At 37.1% G+C, this 18,605-nt stretch overlaps 1 protein-coding gene across 2 annotated transcripts in view; it reads right to left on the bottom strand.

The window, feature by feature from the left end:
• The window catches only part of POU6F2 (POU class 6 homeobox 2), a 356,161-nt gene extending 337,810 nt beyond the window's left edge, over positions 1-18,351 (bottom strand). For both annotated transcript variants that reach the window (XM_024750655.1, XM_024750656.1), the window contains exon 1: positions 18,186-18,351. In XM_024750655.1, coding sequence (XP_024606423.1) covers positions 18,186-18,351 — 166 coding nt within the window. The remainder of the gene's footprint in view (positions 1-18,185) is intronic.
• Between the last annotated feature and the right edge of the window lie 254 nt (positions 18,352-18,605).

Raw genomic sequence — 18,605 nt, 5'->3', positions numbered from 1 at the left:
GTGGATGGACCTAGAGTCTGTCATACAGAGTGAAGTAAGTCAGAAAGAGAAAAACAAATACCATATGCTAACACATATATATGTGATGTAAAAAAAAAAAAAGGTTCTGAAGAACCTAGGGGCAGGATAGGAGTAAAGACACAGACGTAGAGAATGGACTTGAGGACACAGGGAGGAGGAAGTGTAAGCTGGGACAAAGCGAGAGAGTGGCATGGACATACTATACACTACCAAATGTCAAATAGATAGCTAGTGGGAAGCAGCCTCATAGCACAGGGAGATCAGCTCGGTGCTTTGTGACCACCTAGAGGGGTGGGATAGGGAGGGTGGGAGGGAGACGCAAGAGGGAGGGGCTATGGGGATATATGTATATGTATAGCTGATTCACATTGTTATAAAGCAGAAACTAATACACCATTGTAAAGCAATTATACTCCAATAAAGATGTTAAAAAAAAAAAAAAGAATCAGTGGTACTTTAAATCAAAATTTAGTAGAAGACACTTAGGGCTGGTGGTGGGCGCTCTGACTGGGTCCCAGACTAGGCAGGAGGAATGGAAGGCAGCTGTAGAATGTTAGCCTGCATAGTTTCCCTCAAGATCTGCCAGCTTTGCTAATTCCGAGGGCAGATTTCAGTACCTGTGATGAACGGTCACCTGGCCCGACCCCTTCCTCTACCAGGAACACCTAATTCTTCACTCCCATCCTATAAAGTTGTAGCTGAACAAAACTCTCTCACTCTGTTCCTTTGCCCATGCTGTTTGCCCAAGGAATGGCTTCTCTGTTCTAACTCTGAGATATCAATTTTAGAAAAATGTCTTCTCTAAATGCAGCTCTGGAGATCATGAGCATAACCAGTATAAGAGTTCTTCAGTTGCAGGTAACATGAACTTAGTCTTTTTTAAAATTTTTATTGAAATACAGCTGACTTACAATGTTGTGTTTGTTTGAGGTGTACAGCAAAGTGATTCATTGATTCAGTTCAGCAAAGTGATATATATAAAGATTTATATATATTTAGAAAGAAAATATATGTATACATATTTTCTTTTTTAGATTCTTTTTCCATTATAGGTTATTACAAGATATTGAGTACAGATCCCTGTGCTATACAGTAGGCCCTTGTTGTTATCTACTCCATATATAGTAATGTGTATATTTTAATCCCGAACTCCTAATTTCTCCCTCCCCCTCTTTCCTCTTTGGTAACCATAAATTTGTTTTCTATGTCTGTGAGTCTATTTCTGTTCTGCAGATAAGTTCATTTGTACCATTTTTTTAGAGTCCACATATAAGTGGTATCATTATGATATCTGTCTTTCTCTGCCTGACTTACTTCGCTTAGTATGATAATCTCTAGGTCCTTACTTACGCAAAATAGAGAAAGGGAGAGAAAAGCCCTTGTCGTGGCTCGGGGGTGTAGCTCACAGGGTCAAAGGAAAAAGCTATTGATCTAGATCTCTGAAAAGATGATAACAAAGACTCTTCCAGGAATCAAGGTGTTAAAAACTAGGGACAGTCTCTGGGGTCACCACCATCTAGACGTGCTCTAGCTGTTTTTCAGTCCTGGGGTCACTCAGTTCAAGAGTGATATTCCCAGGAGAGAGCACCTGACTGTCTACTTTGGGGCACATACAATTCCTTTCTCCAGGAGAAGGTGGAACGTCTTGTTTGATAGTTCCACCAAGACTGTATCCAATTGGAGAGGTGTAATTTGCCAAAGTAACATCCAAATATTGTCCACTCAATGTCCACCATCACACCTGAACCTTCAAACTAAGTCACATCCCCTTATTATTCATTCCTATAGCATACAATACTTTTGCAGAGCATTTCTCACAACGGTAAATTACTAAATTTCCGGGCCATCATTGTTTAATATCTGAGTTTCCTATCATCTGTAAACTCCATGAAAAAAAAAATTCAATTCTGTCTAATTCATCACTGTTTTCTCAGCACCTAGTACAACACTTAGCACAAAGGTGCTCAATAAATATTTGTTGAATACGTGAACACTTTTTACCTTTGTCTTGCTATTCATTTTTGTTAATACACACATACACACACAAACATTCTTACTTTAGCTGAACAGTAGACTCCTGTGGGTAGAGTCTATTTCCCCTTACTATTCAAGTAAGTATTTACCAAGAGTGGATGATGTCCAGAAACATCCAACTCAGAAGCAGTTTGATTCAAAAAACATTTATCTGGCACTTAATATATGCAAGATCTATTACCTGCCCTCTGGGGGCTTACTACCCAACACGGGAGGCAGACAAATGCACAAGTCATTATAATACTAGGCGAACACTGGAAATGGATGCAAAAGGGGTTAAGAAATGAGAGAATAGTCAGAAAGCAAGAGAAGGCAAGATTCATTGTAATGTGGGAAAGCAGGAAGTTTGGCCCAAATATTTTTGACCACAAAAAAGGGTGGGACACAATAAATGTTTTTGTATAAATTAACCCCTCAATGAGTTCATTATAAGCAACTTGGAGAACACATCAAGATAGTAAATGGTTATTTGCACCTGGCCTCTTTAACCTAAATGAAATGAAGTGATATTAGTTAACATGTGCTGCTATATAGAGTCCATAGATTTTTCTCTAAAAGGCTCATAACTGATAGGAAAAAATGCACCTCTGAAGGATAAGAAGACCAAGAAGCAAGATGTCCTTTCAGAGGGTAGCATAAAAGCATAGCCATTTTCTTGGGGCAGATCACCTTAAAGAAAGCCTAATAGTAAGCAAGTCTATTTCAATATTTAAACAAGAAGGTAAACTACAAATTCCTAGGCGTGTGTAAGACTGTTCAAGTCTTGAGGATTTTGAGGAATGGAAGATTTCTGAACCACCATGGAACATAAAGGCAGGGAAATCAGTATTAAAAAAAACCAAGTCTTACATAGAAGAAGCAATTCTTCTCCTAAGCACTGACTTTTAGTTAGGACAGATTAAGAATGCAACTTTTTATTAAAGGATGAAAAGTTGGAAGATTCAGCTGTAGAGGGAAGTGCTTGATGAAAGAATCTTCTGGGCGGTGGCCAGAAGGGAATGGCCTGGGAGATGCACATAAGCGCTGGATGAGATGCTCAATAAACAAATCTGTACCCAAGTCCTGGCACGGCATGAAGAGGTGGGTTTTCTTCCCTCTGTACAATATAAACCCCGCAATAGAGCCAAATCTTGTATTAGTTTTGCCAACAGTATCCTTTCCATGCTGCCATTACCCAGTGGCACAACCAAGTGGAAACAGATCTGTTTGTTTACCCAGTAAGAAATCCACAGAGGCCACGGTAATAAAAGCTGGTACAGGCAAGGGGCAGAATATCGTATACACTCAGAGAAGAAAGTCAAAACCGTCGAATAGACACATTATATATGAAGGGGATGATCACTGCCACTGGCTTCAAGGAGAGTTTGTCTCTTCTACTTAATATGAACACAAACGTACGTTAATTCAATCTGAAAGCATGATTTTATATTTTTCAGTATCATGGTATATTTATCGACATCAATTGACACATGTTAACGACGTGGTTTTAGAAGTGCCAATAATTTCTGATAAATATGCATAAGGCATGAAAAAATATATAATTAAAAATATGTGGGGTTACCACAGTAACAACAGCAACAAACACAGAGAGGCGCTCCACTGGTGATCCTGACTACTGTGGCATCTATAAAAGGAAGTAGGTTTCAGTAATCTCAATCAAAATTCTCTAAATATCCTTAATAAAGGTAATAACACATTTCCCCACAAATATGACATCAAATGTCAATTTAGTCTACTCAAATATTCACAGCATGTTCAATTCTTAGAGGTATTACACCGAAAGATTTTTGAGATTGTAGACTTATTTTTGGTTTATTCCTTTTTTAGAAAAATATGAAGGGCTCATTCTTGAAGATTAGAAAATCCTAATTAAACATTGGCTATAAAAATCCCCAAAGGTATGAAGATACCATGGACTTCTACTTGCAGCCAAGTTCCAATACCTCACCAACACATAACTAATAACATATAACTAACGCTTGGAGAGAAGTGCTTTACTTTTGAGGCAGAAAAGAGCTCCTCGCAAGGGCAGAGAAGACACACAGCCTAATTGAATCCACTTTATTTCTGGAGCAGAGGTTATTCTCTCCACTTCCAGGTTGAGTTCTGGCTTTTATGGAGAAAGATTAGGGAAGCAGATCTGATCATTCAAAACCCCTGCCTCATCTGATCATTAATATCTGATCCACATTCTCTACAGGGTCACTTCTTAGTGTATCAGAAAGATACATTTGGTATCACATTTATTAAACACCCCCATGTGTAGGCACCTTACTTGCTTTCCTTTCTATAACCTTTAACACCCTATTGGATTGTTACTCTAACTCTCATGTTACAGAAGAGGAAATAGAGGCACAAGAAGTCATACCCCTGTGTGTAGGTCAAGAGCAGTGATTCAAACCCTGGTTACAATCCTTCTGCCGTATGCTTCTTCCCCTAGCTTCATGTGATTTCAATGGGACGTTTCTCTCTCTCTGAAATTCTGTGTAGCTCACCTTGATGAGGTCACAGAATCATCCTCTGAAAGGTCTCTGAGCACTTAATTGGAGGCCAATGCTACATTCCTCATTTTGGCAACAATGTGGTCAAGGTGGAAAGGAGTAAGTGCTTGGTCGGAGAGCTAGCAAATTCCATCAGAGAGACAGCTGTCCACCTCGGAGGGACACCACCCAAAGGCAGCCCGCCACCAAGGTATCCGACTGAACCACAAGTTAGAGACGCATTTGCTGTCGCCCACAGACATATGGTTTCATATCACTTCCCATGGCCAAATTATTTTTAAAATCTCTATGATTTGAAAGACTTGCACACTCCAACGTTTCAAATTTAGAAAAGAGCAAGATACAGAACTGTATCCTTGCTCACCACTTTGCCCGCAGGCTCTCCAAGACAAAGATCGTGAAGTTCTGCCCTGTCTAGAACCTGCTTGTCATCTATTTATAAGTCTGAATCCTGCCCTGAATGGACTTGGGAATAGGCAGTGACTAATATTTCTGAAGAAGGAAGGGGTGTTGTCATCAGGAGGAAAGATGCACAGAATTTTTCTTTGGCCAAGAGAACCCTGAATGCTGATGCTTCCTTAGGAAGAAGCATGGCTAATTCCAAATACCTCAGAATTTTGGTTGTTGGTTTTCTGATATCTGTTGTTAAAAATTAATCAAATTCTTTCTAAAAATGGCAAGTTCATTTTCAACTCTTAATAAAGTGAAGTAAGGCTGGTATTTGTTACGTGTTGGTTACATTCCAGGCACTCAATAGGGCTCTACACGTGAGGCTCTACACCTCATTTCAACCTCAAGACTCTTCTATGAAGTAAGTACCATCAGTAACTCACTTAGAGGCAGGGAAGCTGAGGCTTAAACATGTATCTTGCCCAGCCAGCTGACAGGTAGCAGACACAGGCTCAAATCCAACCAGCCTACTCCAGAGCTTGCCCTACTAAATTTTATTGTATGATAAACAAACAAGAATCTTGGAAGGAGAATAAAGGCAGGAGAGAAAAAGATAAATCCATTTCATGTTCCCTTTGCACATGACTAAGAGACAATTGCTAAAGAATTGCATTTGTGTTTTACATCATGAGCACCAAACTAATGAAAACCTTATGAACGTCATCTGTCGTAAATCACTTCATAATCCTCTCTTCTTCCTCACTTTTTGGAGATCATAGTTTTTCTAAATGTTTAGCTATGACCAACAAACAACTTCTGAAATGCATGACATTGAAGATTAAGATTTCCTGAAGAGTCCCAGGACATGAGGAAGTAAAGAGAAATGTCAATGTATAGTGTTGGTTGTGGGCTATTTGAGGGTGGGGCAACCCTGTCTTGTTCATTTTTCCAACCTCAGCATCCCATGGAGTGGTGAGCTAGACTAGGTGATTGATCCTGTCTGATGTATTATTCTCCACTGAGTCCTCAGAGGACAGCTCCTGCCACAAAACAGATACTCACAAATATTTGTTGAGAGGATAAATTCACTTAGTTGAATGTAAAATGCATAAACTGTATAATATAGAAAAGACCTATGTAAGAAATAGGACAAGTTATGCATTTCATTTCTATTACACCATGCCGTAATTACATGGTATATAGGTACACCTCCTTTGTTTTGATATGTGAAAGTAGCACAAAGTAAGAAAGTCGGTTTCAAAACACTTACTGCAAAGAAGAGAAACGTAAGAAATGGAGACACATAGAGTTGATGAATATTCCTAGGAAAAGTAATTTCAAAGATCCAATATAGAAATGATCCCAGGATATCATGGTTTTATTTTCATCAGTTGTTATATTTTGAGAGGAAAAGCTGGTTCTTCTAACTCCTATAGACCTGCTCCTGTCCCACTCACCAGGAAAAAATAAAACTAGAATGTTTCTTTGTATGGCTTTGTGACTGTCAGAGAGCTAAGGAGGAAATGTGATGAATTTTGACAGGGAATAATAATAATAACTTTAAAACTCCTTTATTTATTCTTTAGCACCCTCTCTGGAAAAGGGCACATATAGTAAGAATGGCATAAAATGACAAATATAATGGCACTGTAATTTCAGGGTACAAAATGTTAAAAATTTGATAACCGTTGTAAAATAACCTCATAATTACATTTATATTGAAAATGTCATCACCTTTTACCTATATATTAAATACACGAAATGAATTTTTAAAGTGTTTAAAAACTGATTTCATACATATATTTCTTTCCTCTGATAGGTACAATTGTGCTATTTTGCTTTTACATTACATGAAGTATTTCATTATATAAGCTAATTTCAAATATTGTTAAACTAAAAGCATTAAATGATTTTTACGTTCACTTGTTAAATGTTCAAATATGGTCACATTAAAGGAAACAATTTTAGCTTTCAGCCATCTATTTGAAAATTTTAAGTCATCTATTTTTTCCAGGCTGCAAAAGTGTATTACCAAATAAACTGACAAAACATCTCGACAACTAACAGAAACGTGCAATTTTAATGCCTTCTAATCTCACAAATCAATATGAGGTTTTTGTGCTTGTGCATGACCTTCTTCAAATTATCCCCCCATTTTGGCTGAATCAGAACGAGTGTGGGCTATTTGATAAAAAACCCTAAGTGTGTGAAATAAGAGCTCTCGCCTCTTCTGCCAGACTCCTCTTGACAGAAAGATGATAGAAGCATCACATCCCTGAGAGAGTAAATGCAAACTGACAAGAGATGAGCCTTTAGATGTTGAATATAATCTTGAATTGTGCTTGAAGTGTCTTATTATCTTGTCTTTTGATGTCTGAAGGGGTGGCTCATTGTTAGAAAAAGGAAAACCCTCACGTATCTTTGCTATCTTTAAAAATTGTTTGGCCTTTAACAACTGCTCTCCCAACGAATGTCCATTTCTCCTGACAATAAATATGGCAGGTCGTCGGCAAGTGACAAACAATTTACTTTACATGCCACACTTTTATGGGTTTTGAGAGCTCCTGTGGAAGTGTATTTTAAAAAGCCCAGAGAAATTAGCGGTATTACCAATGTTAAGTAGATTGGTGTCTGTGGGCATACACTGATGTGAAGTTACTCGTCATGGTTATTTCCTGCTGCTTCTGGTTTTATATCTCACGGGTCCTAGATTCAAACTTCAAGTTCCTTATTTATCATGGACTAAAAATAGCCAGGGAAAATTAAAAAAGCAACCACGAAGTCTGATAGATTCCAGAATGCACTCATGCCAATTTCCAGGGCACATGGCACTACTCAGAACAGTATACAAACAAAAATCCTTTTTCTAAGTAGGATATGCAGATCAGCATTGAGCTTGCTGAATTTTGCCTTTTATCTCAGACCCTTCAGTACTTTTTAATTTCTGCCATCCTTCTGGGTACCCTTCACCCTTCATATCTACCATTTGTCTTGTGGGTTTAGTTTTAACTTAAAAGTTTAATGATGTTCCCAGTCAATAGGATTCCTTAGCAGCTAAATCACACTCATGCTAGCTTTCTGTCACCGAGCCAGATTTTGTGAAAGCTTTCAAGATCTTTTCTCAGACCTCTGTCACTCTAAGAATCCATAAGAATTCTCAGAAGGACCATAAACTGTTACAGGGTTCAGATTATTGCATCATTATAAAAACATATTGATACACTACAAATGCCAAGATGGGTAGCTACCATCCTAGGCTAGTACAACCATCTCAATGCCATCAGCAATCTCCAATCTGACCAGTTTTTGTTTTTTGTTTTTTTAAGCAGGCAGCTGTAGACATCAATCCCTTTTAAAGCGATGCTTAGTTTTAACACTTTTCTGATTGCCAGCAGATTCCTATTGGATTGTTACGGAATTAGTATGAGCGTGGAATATAATGGGAGAAGTAAAGATCCCAAACTAAAGCAAAGAAACAGACCAGTATACCTGAAAATTTGAACAATTCCTTAGGTATCTCTTAAGAATAAAACTTGCCTTAATTTTAGAAGTCAGAATAAGATGAGCCAATCTACACCCAAAACAATGATGTACGTTTCTTCCCAAAAGTGTGTGAAAGTTTTCCCACATAATCAAGATGATCCCTATTCTGAATATTTACCCATGCGTACATAACAGTGCAGTATATAAATATAATTAAATGGAGCCGTTAAAATGTTAGCTTTATTTGATATTCCTTTCAGGCTTCTCATTTTGAAAACTGGATATTTCCTTTTGGACATATTTCTATTTTGCTAAAAGAAATTAGATATACTAAGGGAAAAAATGCAGGTTTGTAAAAGGGCATTTCACCCCGTAGACCACTTCTGCGTCTATACATTTTTTAATACAGGAAAATGTGTTTTTCTATTCGATTTTTTAATTTTCTTCTACCTTCAGTTGGTTTTGGCAAAAATTCACTCTGCAATAATAATTTTTCATGCTTTTTAAGTAGCTTCAAATGTTTGCATTTTTAAATCAAATTCATCCTTTAGCTCTTCTACCTTAACAGCGATGTGCAATAACCCCAAACCATTAATTTATCTAAATAAATCCTGCCATATTGATAGTAAAAGACAAATCACCACATATATGGCCATCAAGAACTGCAAAAGGAGATTAATTACACCACACTATTTTAACAGCAAATGTTTCAAAAATGATTTTTTTAAATCATATCAACGATCCAGCCTATCTTGATATGTGTATATGTAAATGTATATTTAGGCACATGGAATTCTTACAGGAATGTGTAACCAAAATTACGCTTACTAACTCTTGCACCAATGCCTTCTACTTAAAAAAAGAAAAAGAAATGTTTATATTGTAATGTATGCATATCCCACAAGTAGACAAATATTTAAGTTCCTAAAATTTAGCATCTTCTTTAGCATGGGCAAGTTTTGTATGTTTTAAAAATGTATATCTATTCCATATAAATCAAACTGTGCAGAAAACCCCAAATCTCTTTACTGAATTAAACTGTACAATTTCTGAGAGATCCTGTTGTCTCCTCTGCTCAGTGAATAGCAGATTCAAAGAAGATACTGGAATTTGGATTAAGCCCAACTGTGCCTGAAGCAATACTATAATATAACTAGTTGTCCTTTATTGACAAGCTATTAATTTTATTAAGTTTATCTGGAAACTATTTTTTAAAATATACATAGGTACAGGAGAAGTATATTTAAGTGATGTATGGATAGAGTGAACTAAGAGCTTATTATTATAAATTAGAATTCTTTAATTTTATGATAGAGAAAATATTCATACAACAAATTTAGCAAGACAATTTGAAGTGTCACATGAACACAGGAGAAAATATGAACACACAGTAGACACACATGTTTTACGTGGGTAGTGCTACATTTATTCACTGTGCATTCACAGTGCCTAAGAAAGAAAATAAAGGAAAACAAAAATAAAGTATGGAAGTGATAAGAAAATGGAAAATGTGCATTGTTATTTTAAAACACTATATTAATACTAATCTTTAAATATGGGTTTCTTGGCTTTCACAAACTTTTATCACAATTGGTTTTTTTTTCTCATTAATAGGATGAAATGAAAATAACACAAGATATTTGGAAAGTACACCAATCTGGAAAATACGATTATTTCACAGCAAAAGAAGAAATGCTCAGAAAACTACAAATACCAAACAATGTCTAGCAGGACAAATAACATTCATTAAATTGTTGAATTGTTTCATGTCGGGTATCATTGGTACATGATAAGTGTCCTAAAAATATCTTAATATTCTACCTCATTCTCAGGCTAAATTAACAGGTTTTATTTTAATTATTCACCATCTTAAGGAATGCAGGTTTCATTACAGAATCCCATTTTCAAATGGTCTTCAGCACAACAAACCTCTTAAGAATTTAGTAATGTATTTAGTTATGTAATGATGTTACTTAGTTTCTCTAATTGTAATCTGATCATTTTTCTCATATTTTCAAATAGGTTTGATGGCAGTGCAGTCCTCTAATAAAAGGGACTCAGACTGTATTAGTTATGTTGTTCCAGGTAGTTCAGTTTTTAATGAAAATAAAAAACAGTATGTTCTTGCCACTCTAGGACCTTAAAAGCTCTTTGACTAAGAGAAGTTGGAGCATGGATTTTCTTTTAAATCCTCAGATGAAGTACAGACATTCATCTAACATCTAGGATTTTTTTTTAAGTATCAGTTAACAATTATAAAGGGATGTTAGCAGCTAGTTAGCAGCTATGTGCCTTGACTAGGTAGTTTTTCAAAATGATTTCTGAACACTTACCCAAAAAGTTAATTTCCATTTCTCTGAGAATGACAAACTTTCTTCAACCAAAAGCAGTTCAGTGTTATTTTTTCCTGACCCCTGTGTTCGCATTAAAGACAGTCCATGTTTCATAGCTCACAATATTGCCACAACATAGAGTGAGATGTCACCAAACTAGTGTGCCCTTGTTTCATATTTGTATGAAATCTGACTATTTTTCAGGTGGACTATCTTTTTTTTATATCAGTTATTTTTTTTTATTGGAGTATAGTTAATTTACAATGTTGTGTTTGTTTCAAGTGTATAGCAAAGTGATTCAGTTACATATATATGTACATATATAATTTTTCAGATTATTTTCCATTATAGGTTATTCCAAGATATTGAGTATAGTTCCCTGTGCTCTACAGTAGGTCCTTGCTGTTTATCTTGTCTGTGAGTCTATTTCTCTTTTGTAAATAAATTCACTTGTATCATTTTTTTAGATACATTTTCTTCTGACTTTGAGAAGCAGAAGGTGGGAGTTTACATTTAAAATATTGAGTCAGGTCAACAGGCTTAATAAACACACCTCATCAGAAGCCCCCATATTGCCAAAGCCCAAATACTCCTTTATGAATGAATTTTAATATAAACATTACGTGAAGCTATTCCCAAAGAAAAGCCCAGTGTTGACAGATTTAGAACCTCATTCAGATTCACAGCATAAGGTATATGTGCAACTGTAAAATACCATCTCGAAACAAAGTATGCTCACCTATTTCCTTTTCAAAGAAAAGATATTGTAAATTTAAAAGGGAAAACATTTAAAAAGTAAGACTGAAATGGCTTTAATAAAAGGAAAGCTGAACAAAAACACCAGTGAAGTATAGAACCTAGGAAGACAACAAATGAGAAAATTCCAGAGCCACGTTGGCTGTTAAAGAGAAAACCCATCCATCCATCTGCTGGAGAATGGCAACTGTTACTATGAGCTTTCTCTAGCTACCTCTGCCTTTGGATATTTTTTAAAAATTTATTAACCTGACAGCAGGAAACTTTACACAGATTGCCCCCTGACAGGGTGCCAGTTTCGTATAAACACTTTGCTATCTTTTTCTTTAGCATAAGAAAATCAAGAAGCATGTGAAGTGGAGCCAGGTGCATATTTGGGCAAGTGTGCCAGCGCCTCTGACCGTCCCCGTTCCCAGGGAAGGCTCGGATAATCTGGAGCGGCCCCATGGCAGAACTGCATCCTCTACCCCTCCTCCTTCACATCTACTTTCTTTTTAATGTGTGAATGTCTGATGTATTATTAATCCCCAAACATAAACCAGCAAGGTCGCCAATCAAAGAAAATAACTGCTCTCTCACAAATTATCTGTTTACTGTCTAATAACCAGCAAAGTCCACTGCCAACAGTCACTTAACATCTCATTTTTGAAGTGGGGGAAAATATTTATTTGGTCAATTCTTGAAAAAGAATAATGCTCACTCTATCATTAAATCAGGTAATTGGGAAAGAAAGCAATCTACTTAAGGGCTGAGCCTTGGGAGCTTGAATCCGAAATGCACCTCTATTTATTAATTATGACATAAACTGAGCTGGACGAACTACAAAAACACTATGATGCCACGTAACCTTTAAGTTAAAACATCCCAGACGATAAAAAGACTACAATGGGATCATTTTAAGGGATGATGGTACAGAGTAGTGTCATTTCTAATACTTTGTCTTCTTTCAGATTTTTTACAGCACCACTTAACAACAAGGACAACAAAATATAAGCATCCTCGCAATCAAAATCAAAGAAAAAGTGTAAATCTGTATCAGCATTTTGATTCACTGATGTGTTACCAGGTAGTAGCATCCTCAGACACTGCAATATAGAACTTTCTTCTCTATACAGAGGTCTAACCTGAGTACCCCAGGCATGGCAAAGAGATGGAAAAAGAAGGCAGTGAGAAAGTCCCCACTGAATCTTACGTCATGTATTGTGCACTTCCCTCCATCAAAGTGCCCCGTAGAAATGAACACAGCTCAATGTAACGAACATGGTGTGAAGTTTGAACATCACTGCCATTTGATAAGAATTTATTTTTATTTCCAAGATTACACATTAATGCTATTTAAAGTGGATTTATTTATCAGTGCAGTATCTCAATGTTTTCTGGGAGTGGAGAACACTAAACCAAGTTTGTCTAAACACACACACTGGACTTTTTAAAGAAATACCTTGGTGCAGATTTTCTTAAATGTTAAGAAATGTCTCTAAATGTGCATTTCCCCCTCAGTAGTCAGAGAATAGCACCACAAGGGCTTGTTTGAAGCACCACAAGGGCTTGTATGAAACCATAATTGATTTTTGGCAAATACCTTATCATGCATCTCATTTACTTACACAAATACAGGTTTCTACTGGTTTCTTTTTTTTTTTTTTTTAAATAACTTGTTTAGCCTCAAATCTATTACTCGGATTAGTTAGTTGATTTTAAAAGATGCTGTTTTAATGTTTCTCTAACAAAACACACTCTCTTCAGTGAAAAATATAGTATGCATTTTCAATGGCTATAATATTGAAACTTTAAAAGATCCAGAAACATGGTTCATATTTTCAGTAAATCTATTTCTCTAGGGAATTTTCCTCATCAACTCCCAGCTAAAACCCTCTTGGGCTTAAGCCCCATTACTGATTACTTGGCCCCAGCATATTTTATCAGAATATTACAAATATCAAGGCATTGAAAGATGTTTAAATAAAGTAATAAAGAGAGTGAGTGATGCTATAATGACGGCCTCCACTTATGCACAGGCAAGAGGCAGGTTCACCACTAAGTGCAGTCCTTATAACGCCCAACCAACGACCTCCACGCTGACCTGCAGAGACCACTGCCTCAAGGGGTGACAGACAATTTAGTTCTTTATCCTTTTGCCATTGGAAACGACTCCACTGCCATAAATTCTAATCAAGTCAAACTGGATGGCAATTAAAAAAAAAAAAATCTTCTAATGCATGTTTCTATGAGAAAGATAACGGAAAGGGAAGGAAAAGAAAAACCCTACAGATACTGCATTTTCTAGCTAAGAATCACTGACCCAACTTTCAACCCTTTTGCAATAGTTCACAGATAAATGATGTTGAAAATACCCACCCTTACAGGTATCATTGCATGCAATTTCTTTTAACCCAGAGAAACACAATATCATAAGAGAAAACCAACCACCAATTTTTATTTCAGGCACAAGGTTTATAAATGGTTTTTTTGTTTGTTTGTTTATGTTTCAGCTCAAGGCTTTAGAGCTGTGTGCCCAGTTCCCGTGCAGTGTGGTACCACTAAGAAACGAACCCAGCCACCCAAGGTGGTTGGGACTTGAAGCAAAGCAATCATGAGGTTCAACTTGAAACAATAAAAAGATTCCCAGGAGGAGGACTGTTAATAAATCAGCTTTGGAATTTCAAATATATACGAGAGAAAATATTTACTGCATGTTTTATACGATCTCACTTCTTCTGCTGAGACTGCATGGGAAAACTTTAGTACAGATATGTTTTCTAGGGATATATATTATTTTTATCCTTTCTGGGGCCATTTTCCTCACCAAGCTGTTGATGCTACCATTTGAATTTTAGCATCCAACTTGACTGAATGTGGAACACTGAATTCTTGATGGGCATAACTAAAACTGAAGTACCACATTGACACGAGTGCTATAAATGTCACTGGAGAAACACAGCAACCTCATCCCTTTGAGACTGTTTGCCAAAGGCCAGTTTTGAGAGTGGTTTCCGATATGTACATCACTCATCACATATTAAATGACCAGCCCTGCATGGTATCACTCATCTGATCACACAGCTGAAACACAGGGAGACACAGAACCAGATTCTCTGATAATACCTCCCGACGTGCAAGTCTACTCTCCTCCATACTGTTTCCTACGGCTCAGAGCTTTGCATAATACAGTCAGGAACTGAAAAAGGAAGAGTTATTCCACAGGCTTTACAAGAATAAATAATGTACCACTTAATGATATCACAGAGAACGAGCTAACCACACATTTCTCAATGAAATGAGGATTCATCCCTCCTAAGTGTACTTTAGTTTCCATGGCTGTTCAAGTTAAGCAAAACATTACCTCTGATGTAATTACTTTATAAAACACAAGGGCCCTTTTCTGAACTTTCTCTTTAGGCTGGCATATGGCTTCTGGTCTCTTCTGTTATTCTGAGCTCTGAGAACACTGAAACATTCTGCAGAGTGTGTTTCCCTTTGGATGCTGTAAAGTGCAGAGGTGCAATTTAAGGAGAAGCATAAAAGGGCCCAATGGTTCCTTTTTATTTGTTTATAAACAAATGGAATTTCCTTTGTTTATCCATAGAGGGCATCCGTATTAGCCTTCCTCCTGTAGTTTTGGGCTGAAGGTGCCATACTGTGAGAGAAACAGACGTCCTCTGGACTGCTAATTTCAACAAGACACAAAAGGGGGACTACACTCCAAAGAAATCCATTTATACTGAAATTTCGTGTTCAATAAAAAATGGAACTCTTCTTGTCTCCTCTCACTGGTAAATGTCTCTCCACAAAAGTAAACAGACCAAGATATAAAAAAAAAAATTTGTCTTAATCTGCTCCTTTCACTCCAGAAGCTCAGTTTTCAAAAATACAATGAATATGCTGTAAGAGTGATGGTTTGAGAGAGTATGTTAGAAAAGCACTGTTTAGAGATAAACCTGGACGCTCTCAGTTATTCGTGAAGAATATAATTCTTCATTACCAAGTGAAGAGTATAATCACAACTATATACGAAAACAAAAAACTTGAACATACGTCAAGTAAAATAATGATCCATTAAATTACCACCCATTAAGTGTTGCCAAAGTTGGTAGTAAACTAGTTGCTTTCTAGTAAAATTCTGAGAATTATACTAGAAAGTTTTAGCCAGTTACATAGACTAGAGTTCCTAATGCTGAGTCCCAATAATATTAAAAGGTGAGAGCATAAAAGAACCAGTAGCTAAGGAAACCTGAGAGACCGATGAGATAATAAATGGTAAGATTACTGTAAAATGAAATGGACAGAATAAATATTCAGTTAATTTTCCATCGATGAGAATGTCACCATAAAATCACAGCTTACTTTGTAAAAAAGAAAAAAAAAAAAGCATCCTTCTGGGCTGCTTTCTATTCTATCTTTCTCAAATTGTCTCCAATTTTTTTTCTTAAGTTTTCAAAACTGTTCATCTACTGATTTCGTTTAACCTAATAGGAAACTGGAAAATATTCACATTGTGTTTAAAAAGCACTCTAGAGACCAAATAAAAGTGAATAAACAAGAAATAGTAGATATAAGATGTAGATTTTGCTGGATTCTCTCGCACAAACTCAGAAGGTGAGTATTCCAAAGTAAAGATGAGTACCTTCTAAAACCTGCTAGGATTTCTAAACTACACTATGATTCCTTAGGTTACCCCGTAAAGATTCCACTTAAGATATCTTTTCAAAGAACTTTTAATTCAAATTTCTTTGACCCGCCCCCAACCTTGGATTTTTTTTAAGCTTATTTCTCTACACATGCCAATCAGTAAGAGGTGACATAACTAATCTATGACAATTTTCAACATTGGAAAATCTAAACAAATGTTGAGAAGCCAAATTAATTACCCTTCTATTGGTTTATCTGAAAAGAAAACCAACAACAACAAGTTGAGGTTTTAAGTCAAAGTCTACAAAAAGCATTTACTTTTAAAAAATGCAAGCAAAGTTTAGGAACACATAATCCATTATCTTCAGTTATGTTTAATTCACAATTGATTACTTTTTAAAAGTCAGAGTGCTTAGTATTAGTATATTCAACATCAAAGAGGCTGGAGCATGGCTTCTGCCTTCCTGCAATTTACAGTTTTATCTGCCTTCTCTCACTAACCCCTTGAAATGAAATGAGTGTTTTAGGACATAACTCTTCTTACACAGATAAAAACTCAGACTACAACAAAATATTTCTTCAGAGTAAAAATACTAAAACCTTAATGCCTAGGTATGGAAAATTTATGTCAGAAGTGAAATTGCCGCTTTTGCAAGAAAGGGTCATATGAAAAAATTTCTTGAAACTGGCATCTCCTATACTCTTAACTACAAAACAGTATTTTACCAACAGAAAATTTGATACAGAAAGTTTCTCTGCAATACTCCTCTAGTGTTTGACTGAGTGAGTATTTAAAATCAGAGGAACACTCCTGTGTTGAAGCTGGCCTAGAGCTGCCAACTAAGCTGCATTTTTCTATAGTTATTTTTTAAGCTCATGTTTTTAACTGAATTAATGACTTTCTTAATAAAGGAGTCTATGCCATGATGCTGTGTCTCTTTACAGTTCAGGCACTTGACAGCTTTTAACCTGTTCTCTGCCTGATCAATACATATATACTCTGAGGTACCTATATCAGGTTAGTATATATATGTATGAACAGGTTAGTATGTGTTATATATGTGTATAGATAACATATATTTAGTGTCAGAAGTATATAAACGCTTGGAAATAATTAAAAGCAAGTGTTTCAGGAACAACTGTTCAGAAAACCTAATGTCACTCTCTCCCATAAAGTGCTTTCCCAGCAGAGACATCTACCACCATCCATCACTCAGTCACACGCCTCAACACAGCCTGCTCCCCTTTCTGATTAGAGATCAGAGTTGCTTGAGTTGGCTTACAGAGTGTCATCTGTTTGAATGACAGATGTCTTTGCTGGAGTGGCACTCTCCTTGTTCTTGTTTTGTTTACGAAACGAAGATTTCTAAAAAGGTTCTGGGCTGCCTCTACATTAGGATGAGGCTATAAACCTCTGTTAAAGGAGAGCGGCCGAGGCGAGGGATGCCAAGGACCTATTTTCTTCCCTTATCACCCTTTTAAGAGAAGAGATGTTCGTTCTAACTGTGATCACAAAATGTTATGTCTTTGTGCCCTTCCCATAGCCACCTTTGTTTACCTGGCAGAGAATGACCGGTATTGATATTTTTCAGTTCCCCTCTCTGGTCTTTTGACTACAGATAATAACTCTTTACTCTCCTTCCCCTTAACAAAAGGCTGCGAAGCAACCCAAAACTGAGTCGATATTTATTCAATAAACGTTAACCAATTCTCACAATGGAACTGATTTCCTGACGATGATTCTCCTCTTCTTTTTTTCCCCATGATCTCTAGCCCGGGGACGCTAGCAATATCTGACCAGTGCAAAGGGGCAGGAGGAAGTTTCTGGTTGGGAAAAGTTTGGAGGACACCCTCCCAGCCAGCTGGCTTCATCAGCTGGGGTGGTTCAGCCCCTCCAAGATGCCAAGGTCCTCTCTGGTACTTAGAAGAAAATTGAATGAACAACAGGAAAAAAAAAAAAAAGAGGAGGGGGTGAGGGCGTGGATGGCTCTTCCGGACATCATGGTAGGAGTGAAATGAAAGACCTAGACAGACTTACCGAAGAGCTTGCTGGGAGTGTCCTCGCTGTCATTTGATCCCACGGGCGCAAGCAGGGGCTCATTCAGCTCGCTGTCTGAAGTAGCAGCCTTGTCCTCACCTCCCAACTCCGCATTCATCTCACTCCGCACTGACAGCAAGGGCTTACTGACTTGTCCAGCTATCATTGGATCCTAGGATGGGGGAAAAGAGTGAAGGGGAGGAAAAAAAAAGTGGCTGCTTGAGTGTGTGCGTGTCCTCTGTCTCCCTCTCCTCTTCTCTCTCTCTTCCACACACAGACTCTCCCTCTCTCCCCTCTCTCTTATCTCTGACTGCTCCCGCTGTTATTGCTGGCTGCAGTCAAGTGAAGAGCTATTACAGATCCGAGTTCTCCATTCCTCCCCACCCTATTAAAGCTCAACTAGCATGAGAGAGATGCAGG

The sequence above is a fragment of the Neophocaena asiaeorientalis genome, unplaced genomic scaffold (assembly GCF_003031525.2).
Source record: "Neophocaena asiaeorientalis asiaeorientalis breed wild unplaced genomic scaffold, Neophocaena_asiaeorientalis_V1.1 scaffold60, whole genome shotgun sequence".
NCBI classification, from domain to species: Eukaryota; Metazoa; Chordata; class Mammalia; order Artiodactyla; family Phocoenidae; genus Neophocaena; species Neophocaena asiaeorientalis.
This window is presented reverse-complemented; position numbering and strand designations above follow the sequence as displayed.